Source organism: Zalophus californianus, chromosome 8 (assembly GCF_009762305.2).
Source record: "Zalophus californianus isolate mZalCal1 chromosome 8, mZalCal1.pri.v2, whole genome shotgun sequence".
Taxonomy (NCBI): domain Eukaryota; kingdom Metazoa; phylum Chordata; class Mammalia; order Carnivora; family Otariidae; genus Zalophus; species Zalophus californianus.
This window is the reverse complement of record NC_045602.1, coordinates 140,332,284-140,356,901: the sequence shown is the minus strand read 5'-3', so window position 1 is coordinate 140,356,901 and position 24,618 is coordinate 140,332,284. Positions and strand designations below refer to the sequence as shown.

The window sequence follows — 24,618 nt, the reverse complement described above, 5'->3', positions numbered from 1 at the left end:
ACAACAGAGAGCGACCTTTACAGGTCTCATAGGACTTTTTAAAACTTGTCTAGTCACTCTACCTCCCAAAAAAGTGCTGGAATAGTCTCCCAAGAGTTACATTAATTTTTATGTTTCTTACATTAGGTGGGGTGGAAAAGCTGACCAAGTTACCTTTCTTGTTAAGGTTATCCTGCCATTAAACTAATCGTAGGTGGGCCTTCACTCTTAAGTGAAAATAAGCAGGAAAAGCCTTTTCCCACTTTTTCCCCTCTTCCCTCTTGCCTGTCCTCCTGTCTGCAGTTTCAACACCAAAAGGCAGGTAGGTTAGTCTACCTCGAGTTCACATCCCACGGGACACGCCCCTCCTGCCTACGACAGACACCCAGGTTCCCCCTGGGGTTGGCATGGTACAGCCTTCCAGGAAAATGCCCTAACTCGGGCCTTACCTTGGGGCACATCTCTGTCCCTTTCATGATAAGGTTTCGTGCTACTTGCAGCTTCCCAGTGACTTCTTCCAGGCGGGCTGATGCAATCCAGGCTGGTGGGTGATGAGGGTTAGTCTCCCGAACAGACTTAAGGAGCAGCCGTGCCTTCTTGATGTCACTGTGAGGGCGAGAAAGCACACAGGGTCAGCAGCCACACTACTGAGGATATGCCCGGCCCCAGAGTGCAGGCACCCGTGTAGCGACTGTCAAATGTGATGTCCTAAGTGATGTAAGTAGCAGTGTAGGACACTGTTAGCAAGGTGCTTTCTCAGCATGCACACAAATTTGGAATATTATTCATAACACATTTAATATCCACAATGAACAGAGATACGTAGAAAACCAACCCACTTCACCGTGTATTTCTTGGAGTAACCACATCCTATTTTGGCTGCATATTTTTCAAACAAAATCCAAAATATTCTAGGCAACCTGAGTCCCACCCCACCCTACCAGTTCCACAGAGCACTCACTTGATATCCCCTCCGTGGGTTGGGATCATGGAGTTTAAATCCGTCAGATAGCCTTTGGGGTCAACCACAGTCTGTCCACTCACCGAGTCAGACACCTACAAGACAGGCCAAGCCAAGTGGATTGCAGAGAGTCAAAGATGCCCAAAAGCAAGTACCCAGAGGCCCCTGGAGCCCCTCCCATGATCCTGACCATGAGTGAACATGGAAACTGTAAAAGTAGGAAAACCTTAACTCAAACAGTTTGTGATGATCACAAACGAATTTCACATCTATAAAACAAAGATAAATACATAAAAAAGAAATCATAAAAGGCCCAGGAAAAAAACTCAACTAAACATAAGTTTTAAAAATGAGTGAAACCTAGAAATCAAAGTAAAAGATTATTCCAGCTAACTTTCTTTAAATATGCTAACAGCAGTTCATTATACCATTCTCTCCAGCTGTGAGTCTTAAAATCACCACGATAAACAATAACCAAAAAAACCCAAATGAAACATGGGCAGAGGGTCCTAGGGAACACAGCAAGACAAGGAGGAAAGTGGCACAGACTGGGGTGGAAAAGGTAAAGTTCTGTCTGTAGGTGACTGTCTATGTAGAAAATCCAAAGAATCAACATAAAAACAATTTTAGCAAGATTGTAGGATACAAGGTTGACATACAAAAGTCAACCATTTTCTTATATATCAGCAATGAGCAAAAGGGATCTGAAATTAAAAACACAGTACCGGGGCGCCTGGGTGGCTCAGATGGTCAAGCGTCTGCCTTTGGCTCAGGTCATGGTCCCAGGGTCCTGGGATCGAGCCCCGCATCAGGCTCCTGGCTCAGCGGGAAGCCTGCCTCTGCCTCTCCCTCTCCCTCTCCCTCTGCCTCTCCCCCTGCTCATGCTCTCTCTCTCTCTCTCTCTGTGTCTCAAATGAATAAATAAAATCTTTAAAAAAAAAACACACACAGTATCATTTACGTTAGCACAAAAACGTGAAATACTTACGTGTTAATCTAACAAATACATACACGATCTCTATGAGGAAATCTACCAAACTCTGAGGAAAGAAATCAAAGAACTAGATGAATGGAGAGACAGTCCATGTTCCTGGGCAGGAAGAAGATGTCCCTTCTTCCCATCTTCATCTGCAGAGTCCTCGCAATCCCAGTCAAAATCCAGCAAGCCATTTTTGCGGATATCGACAAATTGATTCTAACGCTCCTATAGAAAATCAATGAGCCACAGTAGCTGACACAACACTGAAGAACAAAGTCAGAGGGCTGATACTACCCAACTTTAAGACTTACTGCAAAGTCACAGTAATCAAGACAGTGTGTAATGTTGAAAAATTAGACAAGTACATCAGTGGAACAGAATAGAGCCCAGGGGCGCCTGGCTAGCTCAGTTGCTAGAGCATGTGACACTTGATCTAAGAGTCGTGAGTTTAAGCCCCGTGTTGGGCACAGAACTTACTTTGGTGGGGGGAGGGAGGGGGAACAGAGCCCAGAAATGCAGTCAACTGGTCTTTGACAAAGGAGCAGAGGAACATAATGGAGCAAGAACAGTCTCTTCCACAAATGGTGCTGACCCACTGGACATCCACATGCAGAAAAACAAAACCAGACACAGACCTTACACCCTTTGGTGATGACTTTTTAGATACAACACCAAAGGCACAATCCACAACAGAAAGAAAACTAGACTTCATTAAATTAAAAAATTTCTCTGAAAGACACTGGTCAAGGAAATAAAAAGACAAGCCATAAAAGACATATCTGATAAAAGACTTATACCCAAAACACACAAAGAACTATCAAAACCCAACAATAAGAAAACAATCCAACTAAAAAATGGGTCAGGGCATCTGGTTGGCTCAGTCGGTTAAGTGTCTGCCTTTGGCTCAGGTCATGATCCTGGGATCAAGTCGCGTCGGGCTCCTTGCTCAGCAAGGAGTCTGCTTCTCCCTCTCCCCTCCCCGCTGCTTGTGTGTGCTCCCTGATAAGTAAATAGAATCTTAAAAAAAAAAAAGGGTCAAAGACCCTGAGACACCTCACCAAAGAAGACATACAGATGACAAATAAGCATATGAAAAAAGATGCTCTACATATGTCACCAGAGAAATGCAAATGAGAACAACAGTGAGATACTACTACACACCTCTTAAAATGGGCAAAACCCAGAACACTGACACCAAAGGCTGGTGAGGGTGTGGAGCAACAGGAACTCTCATTGGTTGCTGGTGGGAATGCAAAATGGCGCAGTCACTTTGGAAGACAGTTTGGTGGTTTCTTACCAAGCTAAACATACTCTTCCATATAATCCTGCAACCACACTCCTTGATATTTACCCAAAGGAGTCGAAAACTTCTATCTACACACACACAAAAAAACACTGCACACAGATGTTTGTAGCGGCTCTATTCAAAACTGCCAAAACTTGGAAGCAACCAAGATGTCCTTCAGTAAGTGATGAGAGATAAATAAACCGCAGTAGATCCAGAAAACGGAGCAATATTCAGTGATAAAAGAAATGAGCTGTCGGGGCGCCTGCGTGGCTCAGTCTCTTAAGCGTCTGCCTGCGGCTCAGGTCATCTCAAGGTGCTGAGATCGAGCCCCGCGTCAGGCTCCCTGCTCAGCGAGTCCACTTCTCCCTCTCCCTCTGCCCCTCTCCCCACTCATGCATGTGCTTTCTCTCTCTCTCTGGAATAAATAAAATCTTAAAAAAAAAAAAAAGAAAGGAGCTGTCAAGCCATGAAAAAACATACAGGAGTGAAATTAATGTAACATTGTGTGTCAACTATACGTCAATTAAAAAAAATTTTTTTAAAGAAACAGCCATCAAGCATGCAAAAAGATGCCAAATCTTATTAAAATTAAGGCTAATGTGAATTTAAAAAAAAAAAAGGACGGGCACGGAGGAACCTTAAATGTCTATCACTAAGTGAGAGAAGCCAATCTGAGAAAGCTACACACGGTATGGTTCCAACTATGTGACGTTGTGGAAAAAGCAGAACTATGGAGACAATAAAACATCAGTGGTTGCCAGGCGTTAGGGGGTGAGGAGGGATGAGCAGGCAGAACACAGAGCATTCTCAGGGCAGTGAGACTATTCTGTGATACTGTAGCTTATCCTTGAACAGCGCCGGCTGAACTACACAGGTCCACATGGATCTTTTTCAACACGACATAGTACTATAGATATATTTTCCCTTATGATTTTCTTAATAACATTTTCTTTTCTTGAGCTTATGTTATTCTAAGGGTACGGTACGTGATAGATATAACATGTGAAATGTGTTCGTCAACTGTTGAAGTTATCAATAAGGCTTCCAGTCAACAACAGGCTTTAGCAGTTAAGTTTTTGGGGAGTAAAAAGTTATATGCGGATTTCCAATTGAGCAGGAAGTCAATGCCCCAACCCCTGCATTGTTCAAAAGTCGACTACATAATGGTGGATACATGTCATTACACATTTGTCCAAATCCATAAAATGCACAACACCAAGAATGAATCCTAACATAAACTATGGATTTGGGTGACGATACGTAAATGTAGGTTCATCAATTTTAATAAATGGCCCACTCCAGGGAGGACGTTGGTAACAGAAGACGTTGTGCATGTGCAGGCACAGAGGTTACATGGGAAATCTCTGTCCTTTCATCTCAACTTTGCTGTGAATCTAAAAACTGCTCTTAAAAAAAAAAAAAAAAAATGGGCAGCTCCTCCCCAGTGCTGCTGCAGAGGTGGCAGCCATCTCCTGTTCAGCATCAAGGCTGCCCTTGACCTCTGGTGAAGCCCAAGATCATCAAAAAGTGGACCAAAAAGTTCATCCAGCACCAATCAGACCGGTATGTCAAAATTAAGTGCAACCGGTGGAAACCCAGAGGCACTGACAGCAGGGTGCATGCAAGATTCAAGGGCCAGATCTTGACGCCCAGCAATGATTACAGCAGCAACAAGACAACGCACACACTGCCAGGGGCTCTGGAAGTTCCTAATCCCAGTGTCAAGAAGCCTGAGGTGCTGAGCGCAACAAATCCACTGTGAAGAGACTGCTCACAATTTTTCCTCCAAGAACTGCAGAGCCACTGTGGAAAGAGCAACCCAGCTGGCCCTCAGAGTCACCAATCTCAATGCCAGGCTGCACAGCAAAGAAAATGAAAAGACGGCTTACGTGCATGTTTTATTTGTGAATATAACTGTAAAACTATCAAAAAAAAAATGGGTAAAGGACCTGAGTACACATTTCTCCAAGGAAAAGACACAAGAAGACATTTCTCCGCATGAAAAGACACTCAAAAACACTAATCAGGGAAACATGAAGGAGAACCACCACAATGAGATACTACTTCACACCCATCACAATGGCTATTTCCAAAATATCAGAAAATAACAGATGTTGTCCAGGATATGGAGGAACCAAAACCCTTACACAGCACTGCTCTGCTGGAAATATAGAATGGTGCAGCTGCTCTGGCAAACAGTATGGAGGCTCCTCAAAACATTAAACAAAGAATCACCATATGATCCACAATTCCACTTCTGGGTTTATACCCAAAAGAACTAGAAGCAGGGACTCAAACAACTATCTGCACACCCATGTCCACAGCAGCACTATGCATAATGGCCAAAAGGTGGAAGCTACCCAAGTGTCTGTTGACAGACTAGTAGATAAAACGGGATCCATCCATTCATACAATGGAGTATTTTTCAGCTTTAAAAAGAAAGGAAATATGGACACACACAACTACAACGTGGATGAGCCTTGGGAATGTTATGCTAAGTGAAACAAGCCAGGCCCAGAAGGACAAATACTGTACGGATCCAGTCACAGGAGGAACCCAGAGCTGTCACATTCATAAAGACAGAAGTTAACAGGGTCTGGGGTAGGAAATGGGAAGTTCATGGGGACAGAGCCTCAGTTTGGGAAGATGAAAAAGTTCCAGAGACCAGTGGTGGCGACAGCTGTACAATAGTATGAATGCACTTAATGTCACTGTCTGTACACTTAAAAATTGTTATAATGGTAGCTTTTATCATACATATTTTACCCCAAAAAAGTTACCATATAAAGTTTTTCTAAAGAAATTATTTCTGGGGCGCCTGGGTGGCTCAGTTGTTAAGCGTCTGCCTTCAGCTCAGGTCATGATCCTAGGGTCCTGGGATGGAGCCCCGCATTAGGTTTCCTGCTCAGTGGGGAGTCTGCTTCTCCCTCTGCCCCTTCCCCTGCTTGTGCTCTCTCTCTCTGTCAAATAAAAAGATAAAATCTTAAAAAAATAAAAATAAAAATAAAGAATTTATTTCTATATTCCACAAACAAGTCTAAAAGAGTAACAAGTACAGAAGACACATGCAACAGAGATGATAATTCTCATGAAAACAAAGGAGGGAGGGGCGCCCGGGGGGCTCAGTGGGTTAAGCGTCTGCCTTCAGCTCGGGTCATGATCCCAGGTTCCTGGGATCAAGCCCCACATCGGGCTCCCTGCTCCGCGGGAAGCCTGCTTCTCCCTCTCCCACTCCCCCTGCTTGTGTTCCCTCTCTCACTGTGTCTCCCTCTGTCAAATAAAATCTTAAAAAAAAAAAAAAGGAGGGAAATGGGCAGAGCAAATGACAAAAGAAGCTTGTCACAGAAAAACTGCCAAAGACTGACTAAAACATACAGGGAAAGATGCTCGACCTCACCACTAATAAAACCGAAAACTAAACCAAGGCTTGCTTATGGGGGGGGGAGGCAGAGGGGGTCCTGCCCTCAAATCAGTGATGACGACAGAGGTGATGCCCTCAACCCAGTGCCCACAGACTCTGAAATGCCACATGCGGGAGAGACAATTTAGTATTTAAATGAAAAAAAAATCCACTAATTTTACTTTAAAGATACTATAAAAATGTTTAAATGACAGATTCACAAGACGTTCACCAACACATGGTTTGTCATAGCAAAAAAAGTAGAAACCCAAAAAGTCCCTCAATTAAAGATTAAATCACAATACCCATAAACAGTGAACTATTCTCCAGTTTATAGAGTACACAGCCAGGAACATAAAAAGCTGCAATTTTTTAAATTTACAAGCTACTGATTTTTATTATAAAATATTTGCTCACTATAAAAAATTCAAGTACAGTAAAAGCTCAATTAAAATGTACAAGTTTCCTACTGCATCAAGCACTACGCTATCTTTCCACTTGCAATTACATGTGAAATTTTTCCTTAAAATAATGTAACATGAAGCTCCCACTCCACACCCCTACTTCATGCCCCGGTGGTGTGAGAGTGTAGCCTGGACATCTGCGTGTGCACAGGAGTGTTACACACAACCCCACCACTGGCAGTCAAGCACACGAGCACTCTTCTTCCAGTTTGCGTGTTCTTTTGACCTTACAGTGTTTTCTACTACACACAAGTTTTTAATTCGTATGTAATCAAATTTGAAAGTCTTTTTCTTCATGGTTTCTGGTGTGCATGTCATAATCAGAAAGGGTTTTCTAGAGCACTGAACAATTCACTCAAGTGCAGGGGGAAAAATATGCGCACCTAACTTTTTTTACTGAAGTGTAACTAACATACAACGTGTAACAGGTGTATAACAATGATTTGAAAACTTCGTACGTTACGCAGTGTTCCCCACAACAGATGCAGGCACCGGACAACGTTACGTTACTGACCGTACTCCCTACGCTGTCCTTCTCCCTCCTTGACGTGTTTTATAACCAGAGGTTTGTACCTCTTAACCCCCTTTATTTCACCCATTCCCCCAGTTCCCTCCAGCATCCACCAATCTGTTCTCTGTGTTTAAGGGTCTGGTTTCTGGTTGGTGGGTTTGCTCACTTGTTTTGTTTTTTAAAGTCCACACATAAATCAAATCATATGGTATTTATCTTTCTCTGACTTATTTCACTTAGCATAATACCTTCTGGGCCGACCCCTATTGTTGTAAATGACAAGATCTCATTCTTTCGTATGGCTGAGTGATGTACACATGCACTTAATTTCTATGGAAGGATGAGACTTCAGCAACAGAGAGCATGCAGCTTGTCCTAAGTGCCTTTGTTCAGCCTGCCTGCCAGGCCACCCTCTGTCACCTGCAACAGTCCTCAGCCCCCTAAGAGGGAGTAGGAGTGCCACACGGGCGCACTGCACCTGTGCATACCCCGTAGGAAGATGCACAGACCAGCCTGCGTGCAGGGTCCTGCCACTCTTGACGATGGGACAGGAAATACATCCTCACGGGTCTGCTTATCTTGTGATAAAGCACTCTGAAAGATGAACTTGCCACTGACATAGATTAGTTTTATAATCAGAAAACAATTTTCTCAATCTGTAGGAAAATGTTGCATGACACAGGCTCACCTGGCTCAGCCTCATGTCCATCAGCGTGTTCCTTGCTTGTCCTATCTTCCTCATGTCCAGTTCACCTGTGCCAGGTGTCATCAATCCAGGTGTCATTCCACCTGGGTATGGAGTGTTCAGGCCGCCTGGATAGGGTGTGTTAAGACCTCCAAATTGCTGGGGGCAGGGGCGGGGGGAGGACAAAAACACTGGATTGTATCTTCATGCAGAAGAACCCTATCAAGTCTGACGTCTTTCCATTGTAGCCCGACAGACATGCAATCCTCCAGACTCAGCACAGCCCAGCTTCTGAACTACAGAAGCACTTACTCTAACACCACCCAAGGCTCCCACTACGGGTCTACCCAAGCAGCCTAAAGACCTATTCGCCTTCTTTTCTGATGCTCACAGTTTGCCGGGGATCCACTGAGGTATGGTTCTCCCCAGTCTGTAGATGTTTGGCAAAGAAACTGTCGGGAACAGGAGTCAGCTTCTCGTAGCGTGGGTGCCGTTGACGTTTGTTTCTGGCATCGCCAACCTCAGGGATGCTCAGCCACTCTTCTTCGGTGACTTCTGCCAACTTCCTCTGGGAACATTTGGCCCCCCCAAAAACATTTATTCTCTGGCAAAATTTCATATGCACAAGAATAACTATGTTCTCCCTGACCCCTAACCCCCAAATCGTCATGGTTTAGAAGGAATTTTGATGCAGAAATTATCTACTTCACTTAGAAAATTCAATTTCTTGGATCTGCTCTACTTCACTCAAATGTAAACTGCTCTGTCAAAGCCCAGAAGACACAAGGTGGAGAACTTTATGTACAAACAGAGTTAAAGTTACTAAGAAAATAAGCTCGTATGTCCCATTTTTTTCAGTGGAGGAAGAGATTTTTTTGCACACATACACGTAAAATTAAACACACTAAAGCAGGGACCTTCCTCTACCATCTGAATCTAATAAAGAGCAAAAAAGCAAAGTTAGTAAAGTCTCATCAGTTCTACCCAGTTCTCTGCTGAGTAGGTTAGGTGTACGCTATCCATCCACTTACTTTGAGATCTGAGAACTGCTGTTGGATTTTGGGGCGTTCCATTCGGTATTTCTCAATTTCTTCCTTCTCCCTTTGCTCCCTAGGAAGTAAAATGTGTGCATGCATTAGAAATACTGAAACCCATTCTGAAACAAGGTCATTTTATTATACTTAAACCACCAGAAGCATAATTCCACACCCAAGCAGCTAAATCAAAGGGCGCAATGAATACATCCACAAATATACTGACTCAATGATTTACCAAATGAAAATAGGCAGAAACTCACTAAAATAAAAACAAGTTGTCTTACTCTGATACAAATACTTGTATTTGAACATGAGTGTATTTACAGCTTTAAACTTCTACAAAATTCCAAAGGTAGGGCCACCCTACAAAGACTCAGGAAAGCTGACCCACTGTCCCCAGTTGCCCTTCTGACTCTCTGCCTGTCACTGCCTCCCTCCCTTCGAAGCAGCAAGTGCACCTGTCAAGACAGCTCTCTGCTCCACCTGCCAGAACTCATGGGCTGTTTTATCCACCCATGCAACTGGTCTTCAGGGATGGACAGCTACTGGGTTCTGGTGATCGAGGACCAGGTCTAGGCACTCGGAAGAAATCTGTGGGTTACTGTGACAAAGCATCAACCAAGTTAAGCAAACCAGAGTTAATGTGACCCACATAGCTAATACTTCCTAACATGGAAATTTACATTCTCTTCCATAAGGTAAAAGGAAAATATCAGGAATGTGAATGTATTAGGACAAATGATGTGCTTGGAAAAGACAAACACCGCTCCAGCAGCTGGAGAAAGTCAGTCCTTGTGGCTTCTGATGTGAAGCAACATGCACAGATGCACCTATCAAGACTTTCTGGTCAAACACGTTTTACCTGATTTGAATGCAGCCTCAGGATCCAACTTCCACTCCACAGGAAATAGTGCGAGCAGAACAAGTTAAAGGATACCTGAGGAGGTAGGCAGCCGTTCCATAGCTTGGGCCCTTCTACAAAACAACTGATCTCTTCAAAAAGCCAATATCACCAAGAGGTGAAAAAGGCAGCGGAGGGGAGTAGACTAAGGAGACATGACATGAGGAGTGATTCTGATTGTGTCCTGGTTTGAAAAAATGCAGTTCTACTCTATTCTGAAGACGAGCAGGAGAATATGGATGTGAACTGGCTTCAGGACATCTTTGGGTTAGAGCTTTGGGGTTCATGCTGCTGATGCAACAAAGGTGCTGTCAGGGCAGAGCATAAACTGACCCTGATACGACCCAGCAAAGACCACCAGCAGGTGTGGAAGAAACAAACATGCAAGCTGTGACCCAGGACTCAGACTCCACGAGGGCAGCGGTATTTGCTGCACTGTTCTTTCTACTGGTTTGTATCCTGAAAAGCATTCCTAACAAAGTTTTTAAAAGCCAACCATTTTTCTAAAGCCACTTAATAAGGGGCGCCTGGGAGGCTCAGTCAGTTAAGCATCTGCCTTCAGCTCAGGTCATGATCCCAGGGACCTGGGATCGAGTCCTGTGTCGGGCTCCCTGCTCAGCGGGGAGTCTCCTCCCTCTGCCGCTCCCCCTGCTTGTGCTCTGTCTCTCTGACAAATAAATAAAATCTTTAAATAATAATAAAAACACACTTAATGAGATGACTTTCTACATGTATCCATGTCACTCAGTTTTTTTTAAATAAATTCCAGAAGACTGAAATCAAACCGTCCTTAATATGCAAAACCACGTATACTTATTCTATATATGTAAGTTCATGCACATCAATTTAATAACAAGTATTACAAAAAAATCCTGAACAACTGTATTTCACTCTTCTAAAACTGAAAACACTACATACATTATGGGAAGTCACAGAATCACAAGAATGAGCAATAGAAAGAGGAAAGTGAACCACGTTAACTCTCACTTTCCAGACTTGGAACATCATCCTCCTCTTGCCTATACTTCATCTCACTGTCCTGATGCGCTTTAACGATAACGCGTTCTCTCAGTAGTAAAAATTATAAGTTTATTCATAACTTCATTTTTAAAAATTTTTTATAAATATTAGAAGACTTACAAAGCTATATATTTTATTACGGTTTAAAAGATTATGTGCTTGGGGCGCCTGGGTGGCTTAGTCATTGGGCATCTGCCTTCGGCTCAGGTCACGGTCCCAGGGTCCTGGAATCAAGCCCCACATCGGTCTCCCTGCTCCGCAGGAAGCCTGCTTCTCCCTCTCCCACTCCCCCTGCTTGTGTTCCGTCTCTCACTGTGTCTCTCTCTCTCAGGTGAATAAATAAAATCCTTAAAATAAATAAATAAATAAATAAAAGATTATGCGCTCACTTTGCTTAAATTTCCCTAGAAACAAGGACAGGGAATTCAGAAAGTTGCCACATCAAATGGTACACTGAGATAACATCAATAAACAAACTTGTTAGACCTTGAGGCACCTGGGTGGCTCAGTCCATTAAGCATCTATCTGCCTTTGGCTCAGGTCATGATCTCGGGGTCCTGGGATCGCGCCCCCACGATGGGCTCCCTGCTCCGAGGGGAGTCTGCTTCTCCCTCTCCCTCTGCGCCACCCCCCCAGCCCCCACTCGTTCACATGCTCTCTCACTCAAGTAAATAAATAAAATCTTTAAAAAAAAATTTGCTAGACCAAAGTTCAGTGCAAAATACCCACCTGAGAGCCCCCGAAGACAAAATACAACAGCCTTGCTGAGTAGTCTTCTTTCAAACAGGCCCCCCAAGGACAGAGCACACATGCTCCCTCCAGACTCACTGCAGTCTGTCCCCACCAGCCTAGCCCAACACCCCACATTCATGTCCCAACACGGATGTGTGGAACGAGATTCTCAAGACACAATCCCTGCCTATGAGGATTTACATGTTCATTTGTCCTCTTCAGTTAACTTTTTTTTTAAGATTTTATTTATTTTATTAATGAGAGACAGAAAGAGAGAGAGAGAGAGAGAGAGAGAGAGGCAGAGGGAGAAGCAGGCTCCCAAGGAGCAGGGAGCCCGATGCGGGACTCGATCCCAGGACCCTGGGATCATGACCTGAGCTGAAAGCAGACGCTTAACCATCTGAGCCACCCAGGCGCCCTTCAGTTAACTTTCAAATTACTTAATATACATTAATCAACACCACTACACCCATTTCAAAGACAGTAATCCTAACTCATGGTCAGAATAATCCCCCAGGGGCGCCTGGGTGGCTCAGTCGTTAAGCATCTGCCTTCAGCTCAGGTCATGATCCCAGGTCCTGGGATCGAGCCTTGCGTCCGGCTCCCCACTTGGCAGGGAGTCTGCTTCTCCCTCTCCCACTCCCCCTGCCTGTGTTCCCTCTCTCGCTGTCTCTCTCGCTCTGTCAAATAAATAAATAAAAATCTAAAAAAAAAAAAAGAATAATCCCCCAAATCCCATTGCTTTCTGGAAAGCCAAAGCGATCTTGAGCTCCCCGTTCCGGTCCCCAGACCCTAAGGCTACTCTCCAACTGCCTGGTGTTTATCCAAGTGTGGCTGCCATAAACCAAGACCCAGGTGGCCTCAGAGCTGAGCAGACACATGTACTATACTTGCAATTTTTGTCCATGTCTGAAATAAGCCAAAACAAAACTTTCTTTTAAAGTTGGATAAATACAGGGGTGCCTGGCTGACTCATCAGGGAATGTGTGGCTCTTGATCTCGGGGTTGTGAGTTTGAGCCCCACACTGGGCTCCATGCTGGGTGTGGAGCCCACTTAAAAAAGTAAAATAAAATAAAATAAAATAGGGACACCTGGGTGGCTCAGGTCATGATCTCAGGGTCCTAGGATCGAGCCCCATGTGGGGCTCCCTGCTCAGTAGGGAGTCTGCTTCACCCTCTCTCTCTGCCCCACCCTCCCCACTTATGCGTGCTCTCTCTCTCATGTTCTCTGTCTCTCGCTCTCAAATAAATAAATAAAATCTTTTTTAAAAAAATTAAGTAGGGCGCCTGGGTGGCTCAGTCGTTAAGCGTCTGCCTCCGGCTCAGGTCATGATCCCAGGGTCCTGGGATCGAGTCCCACATCGGGCTCCCTGCTCAGTGGGAAGCCTGCTTCTCCCTCTCCCACGCTCCCTGCTTGTGTTCCCTTTCTTGCTGTCTCTCTCTCTGTTAAAAAATAAATAAAATCTTAAAAAAAAAAATTAAGTAAATAGGGGGCGCCTGGGTGGCTCAGCTGGTTAAGCGTCTACCTTCAGCTCAAGTCATGATCCCAGGGTCCTGGGATCAAGCCCCATGTCAGGCTCCCAGTTCGGCGGAGAGTCTGCTTCTCCCTCTCCCTCTGCCTCTCCCCCTGCTTGTGCTGTCTCTCTCGCTCTCTCTGACTCTCTCAAATGAATAAATTTAAAAAAATTAAATAAAATAATAGAGAAATAAAGTTGGGTAATTACAGCGTAAAGAGCAATAATTTATCTTACCTTCTTTCTTTTCTTCTTTCATCCATCCTTTTATCCAGAGCTGCATAAATAGCATCTGCTTCCTCATCATCTTTTTCATAGGGCCCACTTGAGAAGAGGCTCCCAGCATAGCCATTAAACTAAGCACAAAACAACATAGGTCAACTTTTCCTACAACACAATTCCCTCAAGCAGAAACAGAGAATACTTCTAGTTATAAAATGCTTGCTGAACAATTTTTTTCAATCAGACAACCCCAAAATGAGGGAAAACAAAATAACTCACCAGTACTCTTCAGATGTGTCACGGGGGGGGGGGGGTGGGCACGAGGGGCACCTGGGTGGCTCAGTTGGTTGAGCATCTGACTCTTGATTTTGGCTCAGGTCATGATCTCAGGGTGGTGAGATGGAGCCCCAGATCGGGCTCCGGGCTCAGGATCAGCAGGGAGCCTGCTTGAGATTCTCTCTCCCTCTCCCTCTGCCCCTCCCCCACTGTGTGTGTGTGTGTGTGTGTGTGTGTGTGCGCGCGCGCGCGCGCCTCCGTGTGTGCATGTGAGCAAGCACGCGCGCTCTCTAAAAAACAATAAAAATAAATCTTAAAAAAAAGGGTGTCATGGGCACGAAAGATGGAGGAGCTACCCCAACGGGAAGACACTAAGAGACACACTAAGTGCAATGCAGGGTCCTGGCTCAGGAACAGGACACCAATGAAAAACTGGTGGAATTCAAGTGGGGCCTACAAAGCAGCTAACAGTGCTGTGTCAGTAGCTGTACTAAAGCCGTGTAAGATGGAGAGAAGCTTATGAAGGGTATGCAGGAATTGTCCATACTATTTTTGCAAGTTCCCTGGAAGTTTAAAATCATTTCAGAATTGAAATTTTAAAAATCTTTTTCCTCTGAGCAAAAATTCTGTCGGAACACACCTGAAGAAAACTTCAACTGACCAAATACTAGTTAAGTAAGAGAGTATGCACTGAGACAAAATAAATCATGGTATCATCACCAATTCCACCTAGAATTTTCATCAAGGACCAGCTGAGACAAAACCCCAATGCAAGTACATCTCTCCTGAAGAGACAACAAAATGTACATTTCTTTCTATGACTCCCTGCTCCCCCCTCACACTGCTAAAGACACCCCATAAGCAGACTGAAACACTAGGCGTGCCCACCTCCCTGAGCACTGGCTTAAGAAGCTGGTCAGCCCTCCTGGAGACTGGCTGGGGGTGCACCACAAGTCACCTCATCATAGTTGGTGTCATTCAGATCCTCGTCATCATCATCCGCAGCCTGGCTTTTCTTCATTTGGTCCCCGACGGTCCTCTTTCCTGGGGGCGCATGGCGGTCATCCACAGGATCATTTGCATCGCGGGCGGGCCCAATGTCTGACCGGGTGGTAAAGCCAGTGGCACTGCAGGAGACCCCAAGACACCCATTTACCTGGGTGACCGTGTTCCTTTGTTCTTCCCTCCACAGTCCTCACTTAATAACACCTCCTTTTTTAACATCTCTGAGAAACTGCAGAAGATCCAGGGAGCAACAAACGAGGCACGCTGCACTCTCAAACGCTACTAGTCCTGTTCTCTTCAGGTGAGAAACCTTCTGACCTACCCTGAGGAGGTTACCACCCCATACTCTCCTTGAGAGATTCACCAGAGCATCAGACCTCCCCCCTCCCAACTTCCACCCTCCCATTTCTAACAACCTGCTGACCATCTCCCCCAGCACACATCCAACCGGGCCCTCAAACCCAGCGTGACTCCATCAGAACTCCTTCTCCGTGCTCATCCTGCACCGGCCCTGGGTTGTCTCAGCTGATGACTGCAGGGCCATCCCAAGTACCACAGCGGCACTACACCATCAGCCCTCCCTTCTTCTCCACCCTATCAGTCATCAAGTTCTACTGAGTCCACCTTCGAAATCGTCCCCTCCCCAAACCCTGGCCCCCATCACAGCTGGGAGCCTAGTCAGCCACCCTGCCTCTAGCCGTCCTGTTGCTTCAACACAGCTCTGACCACGGCACTCTGACGCCTGTCTCTCCTATAGCTCCGGCCCCTGTGACACCACTCGCCGCACACTCCATTCACAGACTCCGTGAGAGTCCCTCATCCTCCTCCATGCCGCTCTTTTTTTTCTTAACTACCCAACACACAAAAGGTCAATCCCTCCTTTAACCCTACCACATTTCTACATCCCTAAATGCGGCTCTTGTGTCAAACGGGGCTCAAATGCTACCATTCCACAGAGCATTCCTGACCGCTGCCACCCCAGACTTCTAAATGTTTCTCTCTATGTACTTAATAATGCAAATCTCTCACATCTCCTCGTAAACTGCAGGTCCGCGGGAGCCGGTATCCGTAAGGGAGACTGTGCATTCCCCACAGACGCTAACACCACACCCCCACACGAAACCCAGTACTTGTTCTACACAAACGAAGGACCAGGCAGACAGAATGACGACGATGGCTCGTTTACTCGACAATTTATGGCAGTCATCTGTGCGCCAGGCACGGGAGACCCCGTCCCTGCCAGGGCTGAGCGCCGTGCATGACGACCGACAGCACAGGGGAGGGATCGCTCGCGCTTCAGACGAGGGCGCGGGTCTGCCCGGCTTGGGCAGAGGAGCCACGGAGGTCCCACCCCAGCTCGAGGAGTCACCCACTCCGCATCTCAGAGCCCGGACACGGGCTCACAGCCAACGCACGGCTCAAGCCCGAGGCTCCCATCTCGGGGGCAAGCAGCAGTGGTACCCGGCTCTGCCCCGGCCCCAAAGCACTCCTCCAACGAGCGGTAAGCCAAGCCCAGTGATACCTTCCAGACCGTGTGGCCACACACCCTAACGGGTCCTCCTCGTCTTCCCCGTCGCCAGCCGCATCTCACGGCCTCCCCGAGACAAGGGCGGGGAGCGAGGACGGCCTGGCCCGGGCCCGTCCCCCGCCCCTGCCCCAAGCGCGCGCGACCCGCTCTGCCCGCCGGGCCCCGGGGCCCGCGCCGCCCGCTCCCGCCCCCCGAGCGCGGTTCGCGCCAGGCCTCACCCCCGGCCTAGCCCTGGCACGTAGCCGAGCGGCGCGGGCATGCCCAAGAACGGCTTCTTCTTCTTGTTCATGGTGCCGGTGATGACTAGGGGCCGGGAAGGGACGGGACGGAAGCCGCGGCCGGCCGAAGGCGAAAAAGACCACTGACGACTCCGGCTCCTCAGCGGGAACAGCAAGCGGGAAATGCGTCACCCGCGCCCCGGAAGCAGAACTCGCGGGCTGCACGAAGCCCCGCCCGTTCTGCCTTCCCCGGGCGGAAGTTCCTGAAAAGCGACTTCCGGTTGCGGTTGCGGCGAGGGGATCTGATAGGCGCATGCGCGGAGGCGCCTGATGGTGGCGAGGTGTGCGGGCGGCCCTGCAGGGGACGTGCGGGAGCGACCTCATCCTGGAGAAACCCTGCAGGAGCTCAAAACTGAGCGTGGGGCATCTGCGCATTTCCGAGGAGACCCGCCTGTACGAGCGGGAGCCATGGGCCCCCTCCCTCTCTGAGTCAGCCCAGCTGCCAAGGACCCCTCAGAATCAGGCCCACTCATTCACCTCTCCCTTCAGAGTTGTCTCGGCCACGGGGCCGACCGTAACACATCTGAGCAGTGCCGCACACCTGTCTGGTTGTGGACAGCTGGTGTGCGGTGTATGTGTCGTGATTGTGGGCACACCTGTCTGCGCGTGCCCCGGTGTGCAGGCTCTAGCTCTTAGCGCTCAGATTCCGGAGCCGCAGTTCAGGCACCGGTCCCCGTACAGGCTCCGCCGCCACCCCAACCACCCCCACCATACCCTGAACATGGCAGTGAGGGTGGAGGCTAATTGGCGAAAATAAATAAATGCAGGAGATATGCCGGGAACAGTTCGGTATGGGACACACGTGGCCACGGCACGTGGTGAATTCCGTGCAAATCTCTAGTTGAGTGTGTCGTGGGCTTGGGCACTAGTCGGATGACCTGGTGGACACACATGACTACTCTGCATACACTTCTGGATCTCTGTGTGTACCTCTGCTCCTTCTGTGGGACAGCTGCTCCCACTTACACCCAGACTTCTGGCAGAGCAGGCATAACTTAAGGCCAAGTCTGGCCTTCTGCACCGGGCAGCCTCCAGCCCACCCGAGCACCTCTCAGTGGGGTCCTGGAGCAAACTCTTCCCTCTTGCCTGCTGCAGCCTCCTCGGAGCTTCTCTCTCCTCCCCATTCCCAGCCAAACTGCTTTCAGAGCCACATCCTGGGCACTGAGTCACTCTGGGGCTACAGAGGGAAGGAGAGAGACCCTGACTGGCTGTCTTCCTGGATTTCACATTGTGGTGGGGGTTAAGAGAAGGTCTGGGGCTCCAGGATGGCTCAGTCGTTAAGCGTCTGCCTTCGGCTCAGGTCAGGATCCCAGGGTCCTGGGATGGAGCCCAGCATCGGGCTCCCTGCTCGGCAGGAAGCTTGCTTCTCCCTCTCCCACTCCCCCTGCTTGAGTTCCCTCTCTCACTGTCAAGTAAATAAATAAAACCTAAAAAAAAAAGAGAGGGTCTGGGGAAGCAAGTGCCTTTGGAGAGGTCTGGAGAACGCGTGAATAAAGGAGTCAGTAAATTGAGGTAGGAGAATGGAGGGAAATGGTTGAGAGGGGTCGGTCTGGCCCTTGACCCTGGGCCCCAGTGGACAGATGATCCCGGGAGCAGGTAGGGTGCTCCCCTCCTGCCCCCTCCCTCGGCGTGGGGAAGATCGCTTCCTTATTTCCCTGCCTCAGAAGCCCCTTGAGATGTCTGGACCCCTAAAGGTGCACAGAGGCACTCGTCCTTGAAGCCACGCCGAGGTGTGCGAGATCGCCCCTTACACCCCGGCAGACACCCTTTGCATACGCAGACCTGCGCGCCGCCGACACACCTCGGAGCTCCCGGAGCGCGCCCGGCACTTGGGGCTCACAGGCAGGTGCCTCGCCGCGCAGACTCGCCGGGCGCGGGGACCGGCTCGGGCGCGGGGCCGGCTGGGGCGGGGCAGCGGCGCGCGTTCCCCGCCGGCCACACGGGCCGCCTTGCCCCCGGCGAGGGGCGTGTGCACCGGCCCGGGATCCTTGGGCCCCATGTTCACGGAGCTAAGGACCAAGCTGAGCCCCCCGCGAGGCCGCGCCGGGGCTGTGCGTGCCGGCTTCGGGGAGCGCCGGGATGTGGACGGTGAGCAGGGCTGGACCAGGGCGCGGGGATGTCGCGGGTTGGGGGCTGGGGGGGCCGAGAGGGACGGGGGCGGGATCTGGCGGACTCCAAGTAACGGCTTGGCGCGGAGTGGGGGGCGCGTCCTGGCCGAACGGGGTCCCTGGTGTCTTTGTCCTGAGCTGGGGGGGTGGCCTCAGGCTTTGGGGATCAGCGCACCCTTGGCTTGGAGGTTACCGGCTGGGGCTCCTGTCCTTAGGCCGGCACCATCCCGCGGTCCGCTTTTCCTTTGCGCGCCCTTCCTTCCCTAGCGCTTGCCGTGGGGCCGAGAGAGAGCCGAGGCCACAGCCGGGCTTGGGCGCCCCCGCCGCATTTTATGCTGGAATTCTGACGTTGGGGCTGAGAGGGAGGGACGGAACGACGGGCGGACAGACGGAAAGACGGAGATCCTTCCCCGAGCAAGGGCAGGAAATGGGCGGGGCCCGGCTTGGACCCGGACAGGTGCAGCGCACGCTGTGGCGTCCGACTGGTTCGCCCAGAGCTTCAGGCTCCTGCCCTGGCCCGGCCGGGCTCCGTGAGGCCCTGCGATGTGAGGCCAAGTGGCTCAGGAACCTGTGCCCTGAAAGATGCCAGCTTAGAATAAGTCTTCTTCCACGATATTAGAAGCCACATCAGGGCAGCGACCGCACCAGCCACACCCTCTGTTTGACCCTGGATCTCAAATTTAGAGTCACCTGGGGTCATTCAATTCCGGGAAGTTGCAAGAATGAAGAGGGGTTGCTAAATCCAAGGAATCTTAAGGGGTAGAAGGAGGGGGAGTGATTGGTTTTCCCCATTACTGAGACCTCCTGGGCACATCGCCAAACCCTGCCCTCAGTTGAGGGCTTGAGGTGTGTCCATGAGAGAGAGGGTCTCTCATTCTAGTGCTGAGAGCCAGTGAGGCAAGGGCCCTGACCAGGAACTTGCTTCTGCCTGCTGAGTTGGGACCTAGATGCTGTAAAGATGAGGGCAAGCCTGGGCCCAGGTTCCTCCCTCTCCCCAGGGCTCTACTGACTTGTGGACACCACACAGAGCCTTTCTTCATCCACCCATCCATTCACAATGTTTCTGGGCACCTCCTGTGTGCCAAGACCTGTGCAAGGGCTGGGAGGCGACCGTTCAGGTGTCTGCCTCCTGTGAGCCATGTGAGCAACAAAGGTAGAAATGACGGTGAAACTACAACCTGAGTGTAATGAAGTGTGTGTGGGAAGAGAGGGCACAAGCTGTCACTATGGCTCTCTGAGCATATGGCTGGGCCCTACACACCTGCACTGAGCAGCCCATGCCCGCTGGACACCCAGCATGCACAGGAGCTGTCCTGGGCCAAGGGCCCTGTGGCAGGTGGAAGAGCAGGTATCCTGGTTGCCGGCTTGCCCAGAGTTCATTCAGGCTTCTTGTTGATGGGTTGGCAGATGAGCACAGCAGGGCAGGAGCCAAGTCTCAAATGCCAGGTACGGCCGCAGAGCCTGGGTGCCTTCAATGGTGATGGGCAGGCAGCATACTCAGAGGGTCACCATCACACAGGGTCTCCCAGGACATACGGGCCTGGTCTCATTCCCTGGTCTGGGTTTCCTGAACCCTGGTTTGGTTCAGCATTCGTCAGCCCAAAGCAAGGATGACATCAGGCCTGTCTCAGGATAGCCCCTCACCAGGCTATAAGTCTTACGCTCCCTGGTGGGCACATTGTCTCTCTAATCTAAGCAGAATCCATCCTGCTCCCCAGATGCACTCAGAAGAGGAAAGACGTTCCCAGTTCATCATCTTTGGACTGGGTGGGGTACTCAAGACAGCCTTTGCACGCTTCCTTTCTACCTTTGGGGGCTTGGGACCCTCTCCTTTGTTGGAGGGAGGATGGGTTGAGCAGGGAGCTGGTTTGCAGAGAGATGATCCTCTGGCCCTGCCCCTGACCACTCTGATCAGGCACCCATGCTCTGCAGCCGCTGCACACTTCAGCTTCTGCCGAACCCTCCTGGAGCACACGGTGTCTGCTGAGAGCATCCCCTGCCACCTGCCTCGGACACCAGGCACCAGCCTCACGTGGCACGACTCCCGTAGCCAGAGGGCCGCTGGTGGCCGGCCTGTCAAGCTCCTGCAGCAGCCTGGCACAGAGGCCCCCCAGGTACCCACCCACCGTACCCACCTCAGCCCCTGCCCTTCCCACCACCTCACCCCAGCTGCCACCCATCTGCTCCACAGGGCCGGCTGTACTCTGACCACTGTGGCCTGTACCACACAAGCCCCTCCCTGGGCGGCCTGACGAGGCCTGTGGTCCTGTGGAGTCAGCAGGATGTGTGCAAGTGGCTCAAGAAGCACTGTCCCCACAACTACCTCGTCTATGTGGAAGCCTTCTCCCAGCATGCCATCACAGGTGCCTTGGGGGCGGGGTGTGGGGAGGGGCATAGGGAACCCCCCCAGCCAGCCCTTGTTCCCTCCATTCTCTGTTTCCTGCTGAGCCGACCTCTCCTTCCAGTCTCTTCAGTCTCCCCAGTGTGTTTCTCTGCCCGGGCTCTGCCTGCCCTTGCCTTTCCGCCACCTCTCACTTTCTTTCCCTGTCTCTCTAAATCTCTGTGTCTCTACCTCGCTCTCTCTGTCCTTGAGTCTCTCTGTGTGCCCCTCCTCTCTCTCTCTCTCTCTCTCTCTCTCTCTCTCTCTCTCTCTCTCTCTCGGCCTCGGCTCCTGATGCCCCTTGGATGCTGACCTTGGCTCGGCCCTCTCCCCCTCGCTCTCAGGCCGGGCGCTGCTGCGGCTAAATGGGGAGAAACTGCAGCGGATGGGGCTGGCACAGGAAGCACAGCGGCAAGAGGTGCTACAGCAGGTGCTGCGCCTGCAGGTGCGCGAGGAGGGGCGGAGCCTACAGCTGCTCAGCCAAGGTCAGTGGGGGGAGCCAGGAGTGCCGGGAGGCATGGGGGTGGGGGAGAGGCTGGGCTGGGAGGCCCAAGTGTGGAGTGGGTGGCCTGACCTCAGGGGGCAGCCGCAGGCGCCAGTCAGGGCTGTCCTGTGCCCAGGGCAGAACGGAGATGCCCGAGATCTCCACCGGTCCTCACCCCCATCCACCCCATAGCCTCTTTCGGAAACACGTCCTAGCTGCTGCCTGGGGCTTGAAGCCCGGACCCCAGCACTGTGACCAAAGCCTGTGGCAAGGACGATGCAGACCTGGCACACAGCCCCTCTCGGACCCCGCCAGAGGCGCCAGGGGCTGAGCCCAGCCCAGGTGGGACCAGGATTGCCATCTCTGGTTGTGCATTCTGGGCTGTGAGCAGGTGGGGGCTGCTTGGGTGTGGCCCTTCCTCCCAGGACCTGAGCCCAAATCCACCCTCTGGTGCTGCTGGCAGCGTGCGGGGCAGCTACCTGGAGTCAGAGCAGGGTCTGGTTACCCCCCTAGACCCCCAGGGAGTCTCTTTGTTATTTATATTCCCTTCACCCACACTGATGTCAGCACCCCTATTGCCTGCTGAGTCACGCTCCCTCTGGGCATCCTGCCCTCCCCAGGGCAAGAGGTTTGTGTCCGCCCATTTGTCCAGTTCTACACCTTCACCCAGCACCTAGAGAATTGCCGGCAAGGGTGGGATAAACTGTGCAGGCTCCCTTTGGCCAGGGCCACCCCCACCCCCCATGGTCAGCAGCACCGCCAGGAGCTCTCCCTCATGATTTCTGAGACCCTCACCACACCCCCATCTATTCCCAGGACCTGAAGCAAGAGAGGTCTGGGGATTGCTCAGGTGCCTAAGACCTAACACAGCACCATGAGGACCCCATAGCCAGGATTAGCCTCAGCCATGTTGTGGCCTTGGGTTTGGGAGTCCAGCTCCTGCTCCCCCAACATTTGTTGGGGGGCTGCCCCGAGGCACAGCTGGGGGCATGTGTGTTCTCACTGCTCCTTTCCCAGGAAAATCCGAATTCATAGAAGACACTGTCCTGAGGGCTACTTCCCCCACACCCACCCACCAGGGACCCAGCCAGCCCCTGAGCAGCCACTCGGCAGGTCAAGGGGCCCAAGGTTGGGACTGGTGCTGCCCAGCAGAGGGACGGTGAGGGTGGTCCTGGTAGCCCCCGCCCTCTTGTCCCTCTGCCTTCCCATTCCCCGAGGGAACTCTGAAAATCTCAGGGACAGATGAGGCTGAGCCTCCAGCCTCTTCTCTGTGCCCTGAGCTGGCCTCCAGGTGGGAGGTTGGTTGCTGCAGGTCCCCAGTGGAATTTGGACAACTGGCCTGGTGCTCCCCATCCTGTAGGCCGATATAGGAAGCCCCCATGTCCTGTCTGGCCACCCTGATTGTCCCAGCCCACCTTGTGCCATCACGGCGTTGTCTTTTCCGGAGGGTCCTTCCTATTACTGCCCCCACCTTCTCCCATTTTTGTCTCGCCCCCATGCCCCCATGCCCCCATGCCCCCATGCTCTTGTCTTGTCTTCTTTGTTTTGCGCTTTTTTATATTCCGACAAAAAGACCAGAAATAAAGCTGGTTCTCAAGTGCCCCAAGTGTGTGTTCGGCTCCAGCCAACTGGGTGTTTGAGAGTGGGAAGAGCCCTGGGTGGAGGGGCCCCTGGCTGTGGGAGGAGAGGGTGCCGGCGCCCAGTTCAGGTGCCTCGCCGGGGCCACTAGGGGGCAGTGGCGTCGCATCTGGACAGGGCTCCTGTTTACCCCAGGGCCAGGTGGGGAAAGAGGCAGAGGGCTGGAGTCCTGGGCTCAGCCCTGTGGACTGCACCCGGACGCAGGGACAGAGGTGCATTACTTTCCTGGGGCTGCCGTGACAAATGAGCACAACTGGGAAGCTTAACACAAGAGAAACGGATTTTGTTCCAGTAATGCAGGCCACCAGTCTGAAACCCAGCAGGGTCACACTGCCTCCTGGAGCCCCGCGTAGAACCCTTCCTCACCTCCCCCAGCTTCTGTGGCTGCCCCAGGGACTCCTGGGCGCGTGGCATGTCACTCTGTCCCAGCCTCGGTGCTCACATCACCTTCTGTCTGTGTCAAATCTTCCTCCTACAAGGAAACTTGTCACCGGATTTAAGGACCACCTGGACAATCCAGGACGATCTTCTCATCTCCAAACCCTTCCCTTAAGCAAATCTACAAAGACCTTTTTTTCCCAAATGAGGTCCCATTCATGGGTTCCAGGGATTTGACGTGGCAATCTTGGAGGGCCCCCGTTAAGCGCCCCACACAGGGTAATGCTCTAACATGAGAAACACACAGGTCACGACACCCCCGACACAGGTACTCACACGGCCACCAGACACACGGTAACACAGAGGCATAAACTGACCACCGGAGTCTGGACACACAGAGACACAAGGATGCTAGTATCCAGACCCACAGTACCCCCTGACACACAATGACCCCCTAACATACAGAAACACAGGGGGCACAGCACACAATGTCCTGACATCCAGGCATGCTGTAGCCTGGACACACATCTAAGATACAGGTGTCCCTCCACCCACACACACCTTGCGTCTAGTCATGCAGATACTAACATACAGACAGGTACCCTTTTCCACTAGTACAGGACACAGAGACAGACGCTGAGATCAGTCGTCCACACAGGACACAGCCCAGCACATATGGTCACTCAGACACACACCTACCAATGGGCATTGATGTATTACACACGTGAACATGCAGACTTACATGGGGAAATATGACAAACTTGTCTGCATCTCATGCACTGACCCCTCCCCAAATCCTGCATGTCCTGCCCCCAGTGTGGGCTCCGTCAATAAGGGAAGGACAGGACCC

At 50.7% G+C, this 24,618-nt stretch overlaps 2 protein-coding genes across 2 annotated transcripts in view; one reads left to right on the top strand and one right to left on the bottom strand.

Moving 5' to 3' along the window:
• PRPF6 (pre-mRNA processing factor 6) overlaps positions 1–16,908 on the bottom strand; it is a 44,624-nt gene extending 27,716 nt beyond the window's left edge. Inside the window, exons 1-8 of the mRNA XM_027623223.1 lie at positions 16,721–16,908; positions 14,928–15,096; positions 13,709–13,827; positions 9,299–9,377; positions 8,659–8,835; positions 8,271–8,426; positions 941–1,035; positions 429–585 (exon numbers count right to left, since the gene is read on the bottom strand). Of these exons, the coding sequence (XP_027479024.1) occupies positions 429–585; positions 941–1,035; positions 8,271–8,426; positions 8,659–8,835; positions 9,299–9,377; positions 13,709–13,827; positions 14,928–15,096; positions 16,721–16,791 (1,023 nt within the window). The 5' untranslated portion in view covers positions 16,792–16,908. The remainder of the gene's footprint in view (positions 1–428; positions 586–940; positions 1,036–8,270; positions 8,427–8,658; positions 8,836–9,298; positions 9,378–13,708; positions 13,828–14,927; positions 15,097–16,720) is intronic.
• Positions 16,909–18,660: 1,752 nt separating this feature from the next.
• Positions 18,661–23,341, top strand: SAMD10 (sterile alpha motif domain containing 10). The gene is made up of 5 exons (XM_027622737.1): positions 18,661–18,868; positions 20,821–21,002; positions 21,080–21,251; positions 21,613–21,753; positions 21,945–23,341. The coding sequence occupies exons 1-5, from the start codon at positions 18,778–18,780 to the stop codon at positions 21,965–21,967; spliced, it is 609 nt and encodes a 202-aa protein (XP_027478538.1). The 5' UTR covers positions 18,661–18,777; the 3' UTR covers positions 21,968–23,341.
• Positions 23,342–24,618: the final 1,277 nt, after the last annotated feature.

Bases quoted from the DNA above. Each gene is read 5' to 3' on its own strand.
- SAMD10 (XM_027622737.1), top strand. From the start codon at position 18,778: ATGTTCACGGAGCTAAGGACCAAGCTGAGCCCCCCGCGAGGCCGCGCC. The intron at 18,869-20,820 runs GTGAGCAGGGCT...CATGCTCTGCAG, and splicing joins GGAGCGCCGGGATGTGGACG to CCGCTGCACACTTCAGCTTC. The intron at 21,754-21,944 runs GTCAGTGGGGGG...TCCACCCCATAG, and splicing joins CCTACAGCTGCTCAGCCAAG to CCTCTTTCGGAAACACGTCC.